At 31.3% G+C, this 17,550-nt stretch overlaps 1 protein-coding gene across 2 annotated transcripts; it reads left to right on the top strand.

The window, feature by feature from the left end:
* Positions 1-408: 408 nt before the first annotated feature.
* LOC132759787 (uncharacterized) lies at positions 409-7,724 on the top strand. 2 transcript variants are annotated; one of them, XM_060751635.1, is made up of 4 exons: positions 409-709; positions 2,634-2,740; positions 3,123-3,310; positions 3,721-7,724. In XM_060751635.1, exons 3-4 carry the CDS (start codon positions 3,250-3,252, stop codon positions 7,191-7,193), a joined length of 3,534 nt encoding a protein of 1,177 aa, XP_060607618.1. In that variant the 5' UTR covers positions 409-709; positions 2,634-2,740; positions 3,123-3,249; the 3' UTR covers positions 7,194-7,724. The 2 variants fall into 2 exon arrangements, with proteins under 2 accessions (XP_060607618.1, XP_060607619.1); XM_060751636.1 differs by lacking the exon at positions 409-709 and having other exon boundaries at positions 2,135-2,740.
* Positions 7,725-17,550: the final 9,826 nt, after the last annotated feature.

Raw genomic sequence — 17,550 nt, 5'->3', positions numbered from 1 at the left:
TTTACTTTTGTTTCTATATTGCACATTAATTGACATATTAGCCGAATCTTCTTTTGTGTACATATATAATTATGAAATAGTGGGCGAATGAGTAATTTTTTTGATAATTATCGTTTACCGGTGAAAATACACGTGTTGCAAATTAACTTAAAGCATTACAATTAAGTGTGAATGACTTTGTCACATTATTAAAATTGTCGGCTCTTTAGATATTGAGCAATTAAGACATAAATTTCAAAGAACAATATAGAAAAAAACAACATTGGGACCAATCATGAAATTAATTTCAGTCGTTATGTTTTTGATCTTTTGTATTTTTTTTTCACAACGTTGTAATTGCAACTTATTTAATGGTAAAACTGTTAATGGTAAGGTATATATACAGTCAATTTTTGTGCACATCCCTCATTTCCAAAAAAAAAAGTTACATGCTTTGAATTCATTCCATTGCTTACAAAGTGTTAATTTGAATTGGATTATTAAATTATTGTGTTCTTTAACTTTTAAAGTGTAATTGTGTAAAATATTGTATAAAGTGTTTTCACTAAGGCATTGTTAAAATGGCATTCGTTTGTAGGACACAGTCAAGTAAAATATATGAGTGATTATTTGTGTCAACATTCGTACAGTGTGTTTTCCTATCCTGGATATAAAACACGCCAGTTTTGTTTCGAAGAGGACATTTTTTGAAGTTGCTCCATATTTTTCGGTAAGTTCATATCAAAGATATTCCCCTTTGTAATCTTTATCAACCTGAATAATATATGAACAATCATGTTATGTTCTACCAGACAATAAAACAGTAAGAATGTATAAATTATATATTTATGTATATACTGATTCCATTTTTTTTTATTTAAATAAAGTGTCCACGTGTCACTTGTATAATCATGCACGTGTTTAATTTAATCATACACATGATACTTATTACCATATTTCATCAAGTCGAAATAGAAAACGCGGACAATATAGACATATACTGAAAAAGCGGACGATATAGATATAGAGGGAAAACGCTGACGAAATAAATGTATAGAACGGGAGAATAGAAAACTGTTATGAATAAAAAAATATCTGGCTTCTACAATGTATATAATTAATTTATATCAATTAACTTTCTTTAATTCATAATATTTTTATGTTTTATTTATATTTTATCCATTAAGTTAATTAAAGAAACTTTCTGATATAAATACCAATCAACTAATTAAAGTATCCACGTGTCACCTGTGTATTTGACTTAATCACGCACCGACACTTGTATATTTCAATTAATCATACATCTCACCCTTGTACAATTAATAAAGTGGCTACAGAAAATGCGGACAATATAGACATATAGTGAAAAAGCGGACGATATAGATATAGAAGGAAAACGCTGACGGAATAAATGTATAGAACGGGAGAAATAGAAAACTGTTATGAATAAAAAAATATCTGACTTCTACAATGTATATAATTAATTTATATCAATTAACTTTCTTTAATTCATAATATTTTTATGTTTTATTTATATTTTATCCATTAAGTTAATTAAAGAAACTTTCTGATATAAATACCAATCAACTAATTAAAGTATCCACGTGTCACCTGTGTATTTGACTTAATCACGCACCGACACTTGTATATTTCAATTAATCATACATCTCACCCTTGTACAATTAATAAAGTGGCTACAGAAAATGCGGACAATATAGACATATAGTGAAAAAGCGGACGATATAGATATAGAAGGAAAACGCTGACGGAATAAATGTATAGAACGGGAGAATAGAAAACTGTTATGAATAAAAAAATATCTGACTTCTACAATGTATATAATTAATTTATATCAATTAACTTTCTTTAATTCATAATATTTTTATGTTTTATTTATATTTTATCCATTAAGTTAATTAAAGAAACTTTCTGATATAAATACCAATCAACTAATTAAAGTATCCACGTGTCACCTGTGTATTTGACTTAATCACGCACCGACACTTGTATATTTCAATTAATCATACATCACACCCTTGTACAATTAATAAAGTGGCTACAGAAAATGCGGACAATATAGACATATAGTGAAAAAGCGGACGATATAGATATAGAAGGAAAACGCTGACGGAATAAATGTATAGAACGGGAGAATAGAAAACTGTTATGAATAAAAAAAATATCTGACTTCTACAATGCATATAATTAATTTATATCAATTAACTTTCTTTAATTCATAATATTTTTATGTTTTATTTATATTTTATCCATTAAGTTAATTAAAGAAACTTTCTGATATAAATACCAATCAACTAATTAAAGTATCCACGTGTCACCTGTGTATTTGACTTAATCACGCACCGACACTTGTATATTTCAATTAATCATACATCTCACCCTTGTACAATTAATAAAGTGGCTACAGAAAATGCGGACAATATAGACATATAGTGAAAAAGCGGACGATATAGATATAGAAGGAAAACGCTGACGAAATAAATGTATAGAACGGGAGAATAGAAAACTGTTATGAATAAAAAAACATCTGGCTTCTACAATGTATATAATTAATTTATATCAATTCTATTTCAGTGTTTTGTAATGTTATTTAAATCGTTTACATTAAGTAATTAAAAAAAAACATTTTTTTGCAGACTGTGGTCCTGGTTGTTGGAGCCAACGACATTGGGTATAGATCACCATTGTGTATTGCCAAAGATATAGAACAATTGTGTCGTAAAATTCATCAAAGCTCACCAAGGTATATATTTCAGATGTTAACTGATAAATTTGATAAAATTGTTAACTCGGAAAATTGATATAACAATAGTTGTATGTAAGAAAGGTAGAAGATTAAAACTCAAAGAAAGAAACTTGAATTCTTTATTTCCGTCTAATGGTAATTATAAACCAAGTACTGCTTCTGTTATTGTCTGTAAATATAATTTAATATCAGCAAATGGCGAGAAGAATTGAAAATTAAGTCATTAAGTCATTAATCGCACATTACCTGTAAATAATGAAAAGACTTTTTAATCTTTTTTCACAAGTCTTTATAATCACTTATATCTTTATAACTTACCCAGTTTGAATTTTCTAAACTAATAATTTGTAATAAAGTTTGTAATTCTTTATGAATTCAGTGCTACTGTCCTGGTTTCCGAGGTTCTTCCACGTGCCCAGAATTTGTTTAAAGACCACGCACTCGGCACAAAATTCCTACAGGAATGGAACTACGACGCTGGCTCGGTAAACCACTTCCTGAAGGAAATGTCTAAGAGAGTACCATGGGTTGATATAATTGAACAACCATATTTCCACACCATGTTCGGTTAGTAAACATTTAAATTCATTTCAATAACATAAAAAAATTGTAATTTTTATGTGGCTCGAGAGGCCTTTAAGTATAATATGTCTTTTTTTTGTATCTTGCTTGGACATACAATTGATATGTTTTGTGGGAGTTATCAAAAAAGCAAATACCTGATTAACAAGTCATTTCAATAACATACAAAAATTGTAATTTTTATGTGGCTCGAGAGGCCTTTAAGTATAATATGTCTTTTTTTTTTTGTATCTTGCTTGGACATACAATTGATATGTTTTGTGGGAGTTATCAAAAAAGCAAATACCTGATTAACAAATTCAGATCGACATCTTGCAAGTGATATAAAATCAACATAGCCATGTGATTCCTACCATTGATAACATTGATATAAATTCACTACTGTACATTTTCAGGTGCCAACCGACAGCTCCTTAGTAAGGATGGTCTTCATCTTAGTTTCGACGGGACTTCAGAGGTTGCTTCAAGCATCATGTCTGCGGTGCACTCAGTGCTACCTGTTCAGTCAGTGCCAGTTCCGGAAACAGCCGATTCTCATACAGCATTGACTGAAACTGAAACACCAAACGTCCGTAGTACATCAACGGTTTTATCGTATGGGCCAAGACGATACAGCGAGGTCGTATCTTCAAATCTTCAAGTAACAACGCATCTCCCAACCACAGAAACGAAACCTAGTCGATCGCAGAAACGGTCAAATCTATGTAACAAACGGTCAAATCGGTGTAAGTCTCTTCCAATAGTGTTAATAGAAACAGACAACCGCTTTCATTTAAGCACCGATTGTGTTAAATTGGTAGGTGGTGGAAATGATGTGCCAATGTTTACAAAAACTGATAGGATTTTAACACATCACGAAGCAGCTGATATTCTTGTTCAAAATGTCCCGGATAGTATAACCTTTGAACCTCCATATAGACCAGCAAATGGAAGTGTATATCTGTTCGATGACTCTGGTGATTCGAAAAAATCAGAAGACTGGCGCGCCGATGGCTACACGTGGAAAAACAATGGTAGACGAGTGTATCAGAGTAATGAAAAAAATATCATACGAACCTTTTTTAAAATATCTAATCAAGGAATAGCAAGTTTAAATTTTACGAAACACGTTTTTCGTTTCTTAGATGACGATTACAACAACCGGACTTTAATTGCTTATTACGGGGATAGCGAAGCTTATCAGGGTTTACCGCACGGAAACAGGAAACGTAACAATAGACAACATAAACGAACAAAACCGTCAGTGATGAACAATATAAAGTGTAACGCGCTCTCTGAAAAACCCAAACAAATGATAGATAAAATGAGGTCGGAAGCATCACCTGAATCTAAAATTCAGGGTGTAAGTGTACCACGAAACGATAAACAAATAAGAAATATTCAAGCAAAAATTAGAAATGAGAATAAATTAAGTCATGATTCATTGTACAGTCTCCACATTTTAGTTGAACAACTCGAAAATTATATATTAAGCATAAAGACTACCCCGGATCTTGAAGTTATATTAGGAAATAGTGAAATGTTAGATGAATTAAATAGATTGTTACAGTTGAACGATCAAAACGTGGAGCTTTACTATGACACTACATTCAATTTAGGCGATTTCTACGTTTCTACGCTAGTGTGTCAGCACCCTATGTTCAAGGAAAGACCAACTGTACCAATAGCATTTATGTTGCACGAGAGAAAATTCCAAAAATGTCATGAAAGTTTTATTGAAATACTTAAGGACAAAATTCCAAAACTGAAAGAAAAACCAGTGAACATAATTATGGACAGAGAACAGGGTATTCTCAATGCATTTGAAAAATGTCTCCCAAACAGCAAAATTCTTGTATGCTGGAACCACATATTTAGTGATATCAAATTTTGGGTTAACAAACACGGAGGAACAAGCGACGATAAAAAAGTATATGATATGCATGTTCAAGATTTATTACACTCACAATCGCGCCAAATATTTGATACGAAATACCACGAACTGAAACAATCTTGGAGTGAAGCATTCCTTACCTACTTTGATGACAATATTTATAACACAATAATACAATATTCCGGACGATGGATACTTGAGGAAAACAAATTATATAACCCCTATTCTGGCATAACAAACAATGTTGTAGAGTCACTTAATTCAAAATTGAAAAGATTAATTGAATACAAAGAGAAAGCGATTGATGAAATAGTAATGTATCTAAATTATTTACAAGGAAATGATTTGTGTGAGATCATTCGCGGCTTCTGTGGTGAAAGTGAATGGACACTAGGTGATAATTTCAAATATGCTGCGCGAGATCCAGATACCATTGTTTTACCGAAAAATGTTTGTCATCCCGATAAAATGATTGAAATGGTAAAAGGTGAAATAAGTGCTGTAACACAAACAACTAACCAAATGAACTATAACTCCGACTCACATGACAATGATCCAACTGTGGAAAAAATTCCCAAAAAAGGTGTGAATTCTCAAAAATCATTAGCGGTCAAAACTATAGCTGAACAAGGGATAGTTCTTGTTCCTGAAATGGGAGCGTTTATGGTTCGAGGCAACAAAGATAATAAATATTCAGTGACACTTTTTCCTAAGGAGTCGTGTTCATGTCCAGCAACTTCAAGATGTTATCATATTCTTGCTGCAATGATAGCAATCGGAATGCCTATTCCGGACGATAAAAAAGTGTTTAACTTAACACAATTACGCAAAAACTGTAGACCAAAACATTCCAAAAAGTGTGGTACAAAAAAAGGAAGATTTGGAGACAATGATGCCGACATTGAAATTAATCCCGCGCCAGACTCTGTTCTAAAAAACACTTGTGAAAAAGTAAATGCGACTCCAAAAAGCAAAATTATGACACCCAAAAACAGTGCAATACGAAAAAACTTAAAATTTGATATTTCAACTCCAAAATTAGACAACACACCAACAGGCAAAAAATTAAATAAACGTAAAATAGAGTGTACCGATGAACTGAGCTATAAATTACCAAAGTTGGAAAACGATTTATCTGTAATCAAAGAAGAAAGTGAAATTAACAATTATGAAATAAGAGACAATAGCACCGAATCAATAGAACAGCATATTGAATACTGGGACAGAGATTTGGGCCTCACGGAAAATGACATAATTGACTTAAAAAATAATAAGAAACTTAATTCAAACCATATGGAGGCTGTAAATATAATGTTGCGACAACAAACTATGGGCGAAATAGGTGGGTTGCAGCTAACCGAGAAAGTGCCCGCTTTTAATGAACTAGAAAAAAGATGGTGTTGTAAATTTCCACTCGAACCTGCACAGTCACCGGCCTGCCAAATACACCACAATCACCATGACCACTGGGTAGCATCGTTTAATATAGATAATCAAATTCATTTAATGGACAGTTTAGGCAATGATAGACCAAATGACAGAATCATACCAAACGGCTTGAAAATTCAATTATCCCAGCTTTATGGATCAAATAAATCATCAATAGCAGTTAATGTACCAAATGTTATCAAACAAAATAATAGTGTAGATTGTGGATTATATGCAATTGCTTTTATTACTTCTTTTTGTTTACGTAAACGTCTTTGTACAGATCTTATATACGATTCCAATAAAATCCGTGAACATTTGTTAAATTGTTTTGAACGAAAAGAAATGACGGAATTTCCATTAACTAAGAAAACTTTAAGTAAAAGGAAACACTATAGTGATACAATTATTAATATTTATAATTATTGTCTATGTAATTTACCTGAATGCCTTGATGATATGGTTTTATGTGATAAATGTAATAAATGGTTCCATAAAAATTGTATTAATGCCCCCATTGATGTGTCGTCCATTGATAATGACTTTGATTGTGGTTTATGTTCTTAAAGGAAAAACGAACTTTTTTATAATATACTTTACATTTAATAAAATTCACTTTAAGATCAATGTTATTTGCAGTCTGAAAACATACAATTTTTGATTATATAATTTTTAATTAAAAAAAATATTAATTTAATTATAGTTATAATTTTAAAACAATACTTATTATAAATTAAATGTAATATATTTTTGGACAGCATTTTTTCCGCTTTGTATATATTGCCATCGTTTTTCCTATAAACGTTTAATACATTGTCTATTTAATATTGTTGTCTTAAGTAAGGGATTTTGTTAAAATATGTGATTGTTATATTCTTTATAGCTATATACATATATTGAGTTGTTACATTGATATTATTATTTGTATGTGTAAAATAAATTCATGTACCGAATGTGTTATATTGCTTAAATAAAATTGCAATGATGTTCATTCTTTATCTTCGTTTTTATTACTTCACAATATTACTATACATTATCATTATCTATTTTATTATAATTTTATCTCACACATCATTCTACACTCTATCTATAGCGCCCGCTTTTTTCCTCTATATCTATATCGTCCGCTTTTTTCCTCTATATCTATATCGTCAGCGTTTTCCCTATATATCTATATTGTCCGCAAAATGCGTATCATGTTATCTCTAGCTAAGTGCCGACACGATTAATCAGTAGCGTGTTGTTCACACTTATATAATTACCGTTAATTTGCAGCACGCTTCTGCTCATATTGTATCAATAAAAAACAACAGCCCGTCATCACTTATTTATATCAATAATTTATGATTAAAAATTACTCTTACAAACTTTGATTTTGAAAAATCAAGGCTTTTTTTATTTTGCACACAAAAATTTTGTCCGCCTACTGCACATAAAGGCATACAAAAAATGCCAAAATGAAATACATATCCTTAATTACATATCAGCTGTTGCCAATTTAGTACCTTCATTGTAATTCTAAGGACATTCATTTGATCTATTTGTTTCATATAATAGTTTTCAATATTAAGAAATTCCGAAAATGTGTCATATAAATATAAAATAAAATTCATTGACATTCAATCATAAATTACTTTAATATTTCTCCCAATTTGCTAATTTATTATATTTTTTTATATATTAAAGTATAAATCCAATAACACGTCATTTTTATAAACTTCATCAATGCCCAAAATCATCACAAATTAGTCTACACTATATATCTATATCGTCCGCTTTTTTCCTCTTTGTCTATATTGTCAGCGTTTTCCCTATATGTTTATATTGTCCGCTTAAGGCGTCCGCGTTTTAGACAGGCCCCCAGACGACTATGAACGAAGCTATCCGATTATGTGGCCCCAGCTTTGCCGTGTGCAAAATGCGCAGCGCTTTTAAGTTTGGGAACCACATAATCGGATAGCTTCGTTCATAGCCGTCTGGTCCATTGAATTTATCGAAACATTTTGTCGTTGAAAAAAAAACGGCTAGAATATTGATGTTTATTTCGGCTGTTGCGTTGTTTATATTACCGTTGAAGTTTAAAATTGACCATCATCGTGAAGAATTATATCTTCTGTGTCGATGGACCAAAGGATTATGTGAAAATATTGGAAATGGATTAAAATACATGGTGATTATGACGGTAGGGGTGCGGATTTTTTTCCGGCGAACATTTTTATCTTGTGTATCATTATGGATGTTGAAATATGATTTTTTTTTCAAAACGGCTTATATTAAAAAATTTTGATATATATGATCAGTACATGTGCTGGGATTGACAAATATGCATTTTATTTGGACTTTACAGGCGTTTTGAGCTCCAAACCCCAAGTGTCTGTGTTTCAAAGCTATTTCTCAACATTTTTGGGCTTTCAGTAACTAGAGAAATTATCGAAGTATTTGTTTTTTCTATAAAATTTATATCAAACCAATTCAAAATGACTTAATATCGTCACTGAACTCACCTTCTTTCCTCGTTCAAAGTCGCGAAATGGGATGAAAGTCCTCAAAATATCGAGCAATATCCGCGCGCGCGGGGTACATTATACCGCAGTGTTTATTATATAAGATTTGTTCGCCGAACCGGTAGTTCGACGAAACCACTCTCATCCATATCACATCATATTCACCAGCTTAATTTTAAAGTCCATATTTGTATAATATCCGCAGTTAAGAAAAAAAAAAATCTTATTTAAACAACGTTTTTAAAAATAAGACAGATACTTTTCATCATGATACATTTTTAATCAGCCGAAACTGCCGCGAGTAGCTTGAAGTAACTTTTTCCAAAGACCTTATTTTTTAATCATTAAGATGATTTAATCTTCATTTATTTGCATTATGTTTATACATTAGCTGAGACATCTATCTTCCTTTCGCTCATTGTGAACCTGACGAAAGTGACTTATTGAATATCAATTATAGCGTTTAATTAAACTTTAATATTAATATTTCAGTTTGAAGAAAGTACAGTATGAAAGGAGGTTAGAATTCATTTTTTTTCCTGCATTAGATATGGCCCTTTCTTACTTTTATACTGTAGACATATTTCACAGGTTGTGTAACGTAACTTCAATTACTGACTTTAACAAAAATTCTACTGCCGGCGTATAAATATTTACTTGTATAATAACAGTTTTTATATAACATCATCTTTATGCAGTTTTTAAGATTTTTAGTAATAATTAAAATGCTGAATGTGCAATTTGACTATATCATGTACTTTGCTGGTGAAATCAGCAATTACCATGTATATCCAGTAACGCAGGAATGTGCATTTAACGCAGGAATTGTGCAAAAAGTAACGCAGAATTGTGACTGTGGTTTCAGTGACTGAAACGAGCACCGCGATAATAAAATGGACCAATATTTTTATTGTTCACCAAATTGGAAGAAACGAACTAGCGCATACGGTTACTAAGACATTATACTTTAAATCTCATCAAAAATATTTCCATGAAAATTTTGATTTTTCAAGATCTTTCGTGAAAATGACAACCTGACTATTGGTGACATTTTTTGTTTCATTGATATCTTTAGATACTATAACGTACATATAACTTTATGATTTTTTTATATTCGGTGTATCTAAGACATTTTCCAATCTACTCGTGTCATATAGCACTTGATTTAGCTTTAGTTTATCTCATTTAAAAGTAGCAAAATCTTATAGATACTATCATAATGTGGTCCATTAATTGTCTGTTTGTTGTGGTTTTACACATAAAAACAATCATAATCTGGCCAGTTGTTTGTTCAGAAACATTTGTATTGCTTTCAGTTGTTTGATTGGGTTCATATATATTGTTGTTGTTGTTTTTTTAAAACAATAACAACAAACAAACAAAACTGGAGGTTTTGTTACAGTCATGTCGGCGTTGCCGTCCGCAAAATTAACTTTGCTCATAATGTTTTAAGTTCCAGGTGTATTGTGTTCATACTGGTCATACACATATTTGTCTTCAAATTGGCCACAACAAGCCCAGGGACAAGACCTTCAAGTAGACCAGACTAACCTTGACATTCATTCATAAATGATGTTGACTTTAAAGGTCAAATGTCTTAATTTTGCTTGTTGTTATTTTGTTTGTGTGTTTGTTCTTTTTTTATTTTGCTATTTGTGGATATAGATCTATATAATTGTGTTATTTTTGAATGAATTTGACTTAATGAACATAATAATTTTTTAGGATGCCTGCCTTCAAGTTTACCGGAAATATTCACTCATTTGCTGTAGCTGGCTAAAACTTTAATTGTTATTATTATAAAGAATTGAATTGACTTCATAATTAGTATAACTCAGCATTCTTTAGGATAAGACCTTCCTGTGTATCAAACTCAAATTGACCTCGGCTCATTCATGACATTGACCTTGAAGGTTAAGTTATTGAATTTTCACTGACATTTGCTATAATTGACTTTAACTTTGTTATTGATAAATGGATTATCTTCACACTTTGACAAAACAACATTTTGGACTAGAACTAAAAGGTTGAATTGAACTTGACCTTGACCTTAAAATGACTTTGACTGTCAAAATCAAATTATTGACTTTGTGTTAAATTGTCAAAATTTTGTTATTTATGTACGGATTTGATTTATTCTTGGATAATTTAGATGTGACATTGACATTACATTGTGCTTGACTGTATACTAAAGGTCCAATTATTTAATTTTCATACCTGGACAATTAAACAATCTTTTGGATAAGACCTTCTGAAAAGTTGAACTGATATTGACATTGAACTTTAAATAACTTTGACCATCAAAGTTAAAGTATTGAATTTAAGTTAAGTTGTCATAATTTTGTCGAGCGTTACCTCCAATCGGCGCAGGCTCTACTTTTAATCTACGACAAATTGTTTCTTGGTTTTTGTAATTTCATTCAAAGGGCCAACTAATGCTTGTATGTTTTGGTTCTTATACCTCATTACATTTAAAAGGCGACCAGATGCTTATGTTTGTTTTGGTTCTTTTAAAAGGCGACTTGTTGCACATTTGATTTATTTTATATACCTAGGTACTTTTAAAAGGCGAATTAATTGTTGCTTGTTTGTTTTGATTCTTATACCCAAGTACTTGTAAAAGGCGACTTGTTGATGATGATTTTAGTTTTGTTTATACTGGGCGCCGGCTTTGTCATATGTCCCAGACTATCAGCCTCTGTTACATCGCTGGTCGTAGAGCCTTCAACGGAGGACTTAGTTCGCCTTCAACGACGCTGATCGTATAGCCGTCTTTTGTCGTAGAGATCTTCCCTAGGAACAAGTTCTTCGCATTTTGAACGCAGTTGACAATAGGAGTGAAGACACCTCTTCCGGGTTAGCAGCAGCACTTTGTAGAGCCACACCCTTCGCCGTTGGTTAGGTCACACCAGCTTAGTGACATAACTAGGTCACCCATCTGGTGTGACCAATGCCATCCGAGCGACGTGCATACAGCGAAGGGAAGTCGGAGGGCGAATTGTTGCATGTTTGATTTGGTTTTTATACCCAATTATTATAGTACTTCTCCTAGACGATTTGTTGCTTGCTTTTTTTTTGGTTCTATGCTTAGGTAGTTTTAAAAGGCGACAGGATATCAATGTTTGTTTTGGTTCTTATACCTTCGTATTTTTAAAAGGCGACCACTTGGCTCACGAAATATAATTTATTCATCTCATTCAATAAATTTAGTATCATGAACCCACACTCATCCAATATCTTCTATTTATTGACAATCCAGTACTCGTGACATTAAATGCTAATTTCCCCCAGTCAGACCACATGAAAACTGCCTACGGTGAAGAGTTCTTTACTTCAAGGCCAATTTTGAAAAGAAGTAAAAGTATATCTATATGATTACTACCATTAGACACTGACTCAAAGTTTTCTTGATTCTATTTCCTGGACTAACCAGTACTGATGTCATAGAATGATAATTTCCCCCAGTCAGACCACATGAAAACTGGCTATCAAGTTTTCTTGATTCTATTTCCTGGACTAACCAGTACTGATGTCATAGGATGATAATTTCCCCCAGTCAGACCACATGAAAACTGGCTATCAAGTTTTCTTGATTCTATTTCCTGGACTAACCAGTACTGATGTCATAGGATGATAATTTCCCCCAGTCAGACCACATGAAATCTGGCTATCAAGTTTTCTTGATTCTATTTCCTGGACTAACCAGTACTAATGTCATAGAATGATAATTTCTCCCAGTCAAACCACATGAAAACTGGCTATCAAGTTTTCTTGATTCTATTTCCTGGACTAACCAGTACTGATGACATAGAATGATAATTTCACCCAGTCAGACCACATGAAAACTGGCGATTCTATTTCCTGGACTAACCAGTACTGATGTCATAGAATGATAATTTCCCCCAGTCAGACCACATGAAAAACTGGTTATAAAGTTTTCTTGATTCTATTTCCTGGACTAACCAGTACTGATGTCATAGAATGATAATTTCCCCCAGTCAGACCACATGAAAACTGGCTATCAAGTTTTCTTGATTCTATTTCCTGGACTAACCAGTACTGATGTCATAGAATATTCATTTCTACCAGTAGAGCTCAAACCCTGGATGACTAATGGTTCAGTGCAGGCATTTTAAAATTAAGGCCACCAAAGTAAGTACAAGGGGTTAATGATACAAAAATTTTATTCTGTTACATCATTTTATTATCATAAAATATAATGAAAAACATAATTTTATAAGACATTAATTATCAATGAATGAATTATGCTGTAAGCATATCCTAATTACTTAATCTAGCTCCAATCCCTTTTTTAGTTTTAAACAATAATTACAGAATATAAACAACAATGAGGCGATATAGTTATTTCCCTTGGTGAAATAATGTCTAATAATTACAGCATATAAACAACATGATATAGTTATCTCCCTTGGTGTAAAAATGTCTAACATGTACAGTATATAAACAACAAGAGGTCTATGATGGTCCTGAAATCGCTCACCTGAATATAAAACTATCCATGACAAGGAACAAGTAGTATTGTAACCTATAATCAAAAGCAGATACAAAATCTTAATCTAAAGCTGTTTTTGTAAAGTTCGTACTTGTATCTGAAATAGTGCATGCGTAGAACATAAGTGCAGGTTGTTAAGGGAAAACAACAGTTCCAAATGATGGGGTGAGGCCAATTTTGACCCCAGGACTTCTATCGTGATCTGGAGTGAAAACTACTACCACCACCACCACCAATAAGATTTGTCATGCTTAATATCTAACCTCTAGCTCTTTGGATTTTATAAAAGAATTTTTTTTAAGTTTTTACTTTATACATATAAGGAAAATCTGACCCCCGGGGTGATACCAATTTTGACACTAAGGCTTTTATTTGAACACATTTGGTAGACACCTACAAAAATATGTTTCGTGCTAAATATCAAAGCTCTGGCTCTTTGGGTTTTTAAAAAATATTTTCGTTTTGTTTTTTGCTTTATAATTATAATGAAAATCATTGACCACCTTGGGCGGGGCCAAATTTGACCTAAGGACTTTTATTTGAATAAACTCGGTAAACACTTACTTAAAGATGATTCATGCCAAATATATAAGCTCTAACTGAGTTTTTTAAGAAAGATATTTTAAATTTTTATTTTTGTTGCCAAGGCAACCAGAATTCTGCAGGCAATTAAATTCTTTGAACATTTTTTAAAGGTTACCACCAAAGGAACATTCCTGTGAAGTCTTGATGAAATTGGCTAAGCGGTTTATGAGGAGATGTCTTTTAAAGGAAAAGTTTATGTGGCGGAAGAAAAACGATCACAAAAGCTCAGCTTGTTACTTTGTGACAGGTGAGCTAAAAATGATATAATACAGATATCTCCCTTATAAACCAAACACCTTGTTTGGGCTTGAAAACCAAATCCATTTTTTTTCAGTGATAACATCTTGATTTTTTCCAGACAAAAATAATTTTAAACTACAAAATTGTATCGTAATAAAAACAAGCAAATAACCAGGTGCATAACTTCACATGCTGACAAACATTTTAGTAAAGTTTCATGACTCTAGGTCAAATATATTTTGGAGTTCGCTCAACACAAGTTGAAGATTACAATTGTTTACTAAATCAAGGGCAATAACTCTATAAATACTGAAAAAATTCCACAACTAAACCACCAGGGGCAAACTTCACATGCTGACCATCATTTCCGTACAGTTTCATGAGTCAAATTCTTTAAGGTTATGAGCGAGTTGCAAATTTTAACTAAGTCAAAGGCAATAACTCAAGATAAAATAAATGAATCCACAAATAGCAAATTTTAACTAAATCAAGGGCTATAACTCTACAAATAATGAATTAATCCACAAATTGCAAATTTTCACTAAATCAAGGGCAATAACTCTACAAATAATGAATTAATCCACAAATTGCAAATTTTCACTAAATCAAGGGCAATAACTCAACAAATAATGAATTAATCCACAAATTGCAAATTTTCACTAAATCAAGGGCAATAACTCTAACAAATAATGAATTAATTCACAAATTGCAAATTTTCACTAAATCAAGGGCAATAACTCAACAAATAATGAATTAATCCACAAATTGCAAATTTTCACTAAATCAAGGGCAATAACTCTACAAATAATGAATTAATCCACAAGTTGCAAATTTTCACTAAATCAAGGGCAATAACTCTACATATAATGAATTAATCCACAAATAGCAAATTTTAACTAAATCAAGGGCAATAACGTAATGAATTTATACACAAATAGCATATTTTCACTAAATCAAGGGCAATAACTCTATAAATAATGAATAAATCCAGCATCTGGAATAGCAAATTTTCACTAAATCAAGGGCAATAACTCTACAAATAATGAATTAATCCACAAATTTCAAATTGTCACTAAATCAAGGGCAATAACTCAACAAAATAATGAATTAATCCAAAAATTGCAAATTTTTTACTAAATCAATGGCAATAACTCTATATATAATGAATTAATCCACAAATAGCAAATTTTAACTAAATCGAGGGCAGTAACTTTACAAATAATGAATTTATACACAAATAGCATATTTTCACTAAATCAAGGACAATAACTCTACAAATAATGAATTAATCACATGCTGATCAACATTCCTGTACATTTTGTTGAAACTAGCTCAAGCGCTTTTAGAGCTACATGACACAAAATTAGAACAGACTCACAGATCGATTGACAGACAGATGGACAAGGGCAAATTTAAATCCACCATAGTGAGGGCGCAAAAATATAGATCTACATCTGTACAATTTTTTCAATAACTAAACATACAGAATATATTCAGATAAGTTGTTGTTTTTTTTCACATCAAATTATTATCTTAACTTTAAAAAAAAGAAGTATTTATTGTTATTTCATGATTTGATTGACAAAATAGAATAAAACATGGTAACCAGTAAAACTAACTAAAAACCATTAAAAAGCATATATTTACACAAAAATATACAGAAGGCAGTCATAGCAGACTTAAATTCTCTGCCACTCAGGATAAAATTTTGAAAAAAAAAAGAACTGGCACTTTGACATTCCAATGCTTGTGAAAGGGCTTTAACGTTAAAGATGTACTATACTCATCCTTGATTAAATCATTTTAATCACAGAAATTTATTGAAATTAATGAAATTCTTACTGAATATGTCTAATTAGAATAAAAGAATTAATAAACTATGCATGGGAAGCTGCGTTGCCTTTTACGGATCAAGTAAAGGTGGTCCTTTTTTTAGAAAAAAAAAAGCTGCCACTTTTTTAATGACACTTTATATATGTATTCATATTGTGATCACCTGTTGTGTTAATAACTATAACCATAACATATCTACTTTGTGTGACAACATGTTTATCATATATTTACATAGAGACTTATGATGTGGCAATTAACAATATGTTCTAATATCAAATTTGAGCATAGAATATCTTTCAAAGCTTCAAGCCAGTAACATTTTTTTTTCAATTTTGATTTTTTTGGGCGTTCTTTAAGGATTCTATTTTTCTGTATTTTACTAGTATGACAGATATTCATCAGTAAAATTTCAAGCTGTTATATTTCAATAATATTTTGAGTTATTGAACAAAAAAATAATATATTCATATTATAAAATGGAGAGTTGACATTCTTGTCAACTGCATAATCATTTAATGGTTTCAAATTAATAAACCTAAAGTTTTGATGAATGAAGTTCTGAACAAAAACAGAAACATTACAACATTCAACATGAAAATTGTAACAAAATGACAAAGCATGAAAAAATTCAAAGTGCAATAATAAAAAAAATATAATAAAATACAAATGGAAAATTATTATTCTTGTGCAATAAACCACTTCTGAATATGATTTTTTCACCTATTGATATCTCAAATATATATTTTGTGCTATACATAGAAGACAAACTTTAAATACAGATAATGGATGGTTTCAAAAGAAAAAGGACAATAACTAACCATTTAAGAGCCGGTTGAATCGGATGATGCTCCCTGAATAGGTTTTTATCAAGAAAAGTATAAATATATTCAATGAGATCTATCTACCTACAAAGTTTCTTGTTGATACTTAATATTTGTTTGTTAATGTTTCAGAGTTATGTCCCGGAAAAGGTTTTATGTTATGGTTCTTTTGCACTGCACTTCTTCCCAATGAAATCTATCTACCTACAAAATTTAATGTTGATATCTCTTAAAGTTTTCAGACAAAGTTCAATATTTAAAAATGAACAAAAGGCAATAACTCAAAACTCAGACAAGGAAGAGTTTTGGTTCTTTTGCACTGCACTTCTACCCAATGAAATCTATCTTTCTACAAAATTGAATGTTGATATCTCTTATAGTTTTCAGAGTTATGGTATAGACAAAGTTCAATGTTTTAAAATGAACAA

This window comes from Ruditapes philippinarum, unplaced genomic scaffold (assembly GCF_026571515.1).
Source record: "Ruditapes philippinarum isolate M1 unplaced genomic scaffold, ASM2657151v2 ctg3757_1_1_1_1, whole genome shotgun sequence".
Taxonomy (NCBI): Eukaryota; Metazoa; Mollusca; class Bivalvia; order Venerida; family Veneridae; genus Ruditapes; species Ruditapes philippinarum.
Note: the sequence above shows the minus strand (reverse complement) of the source record. Positions and strands in the feature narration are given on the sequence as shown.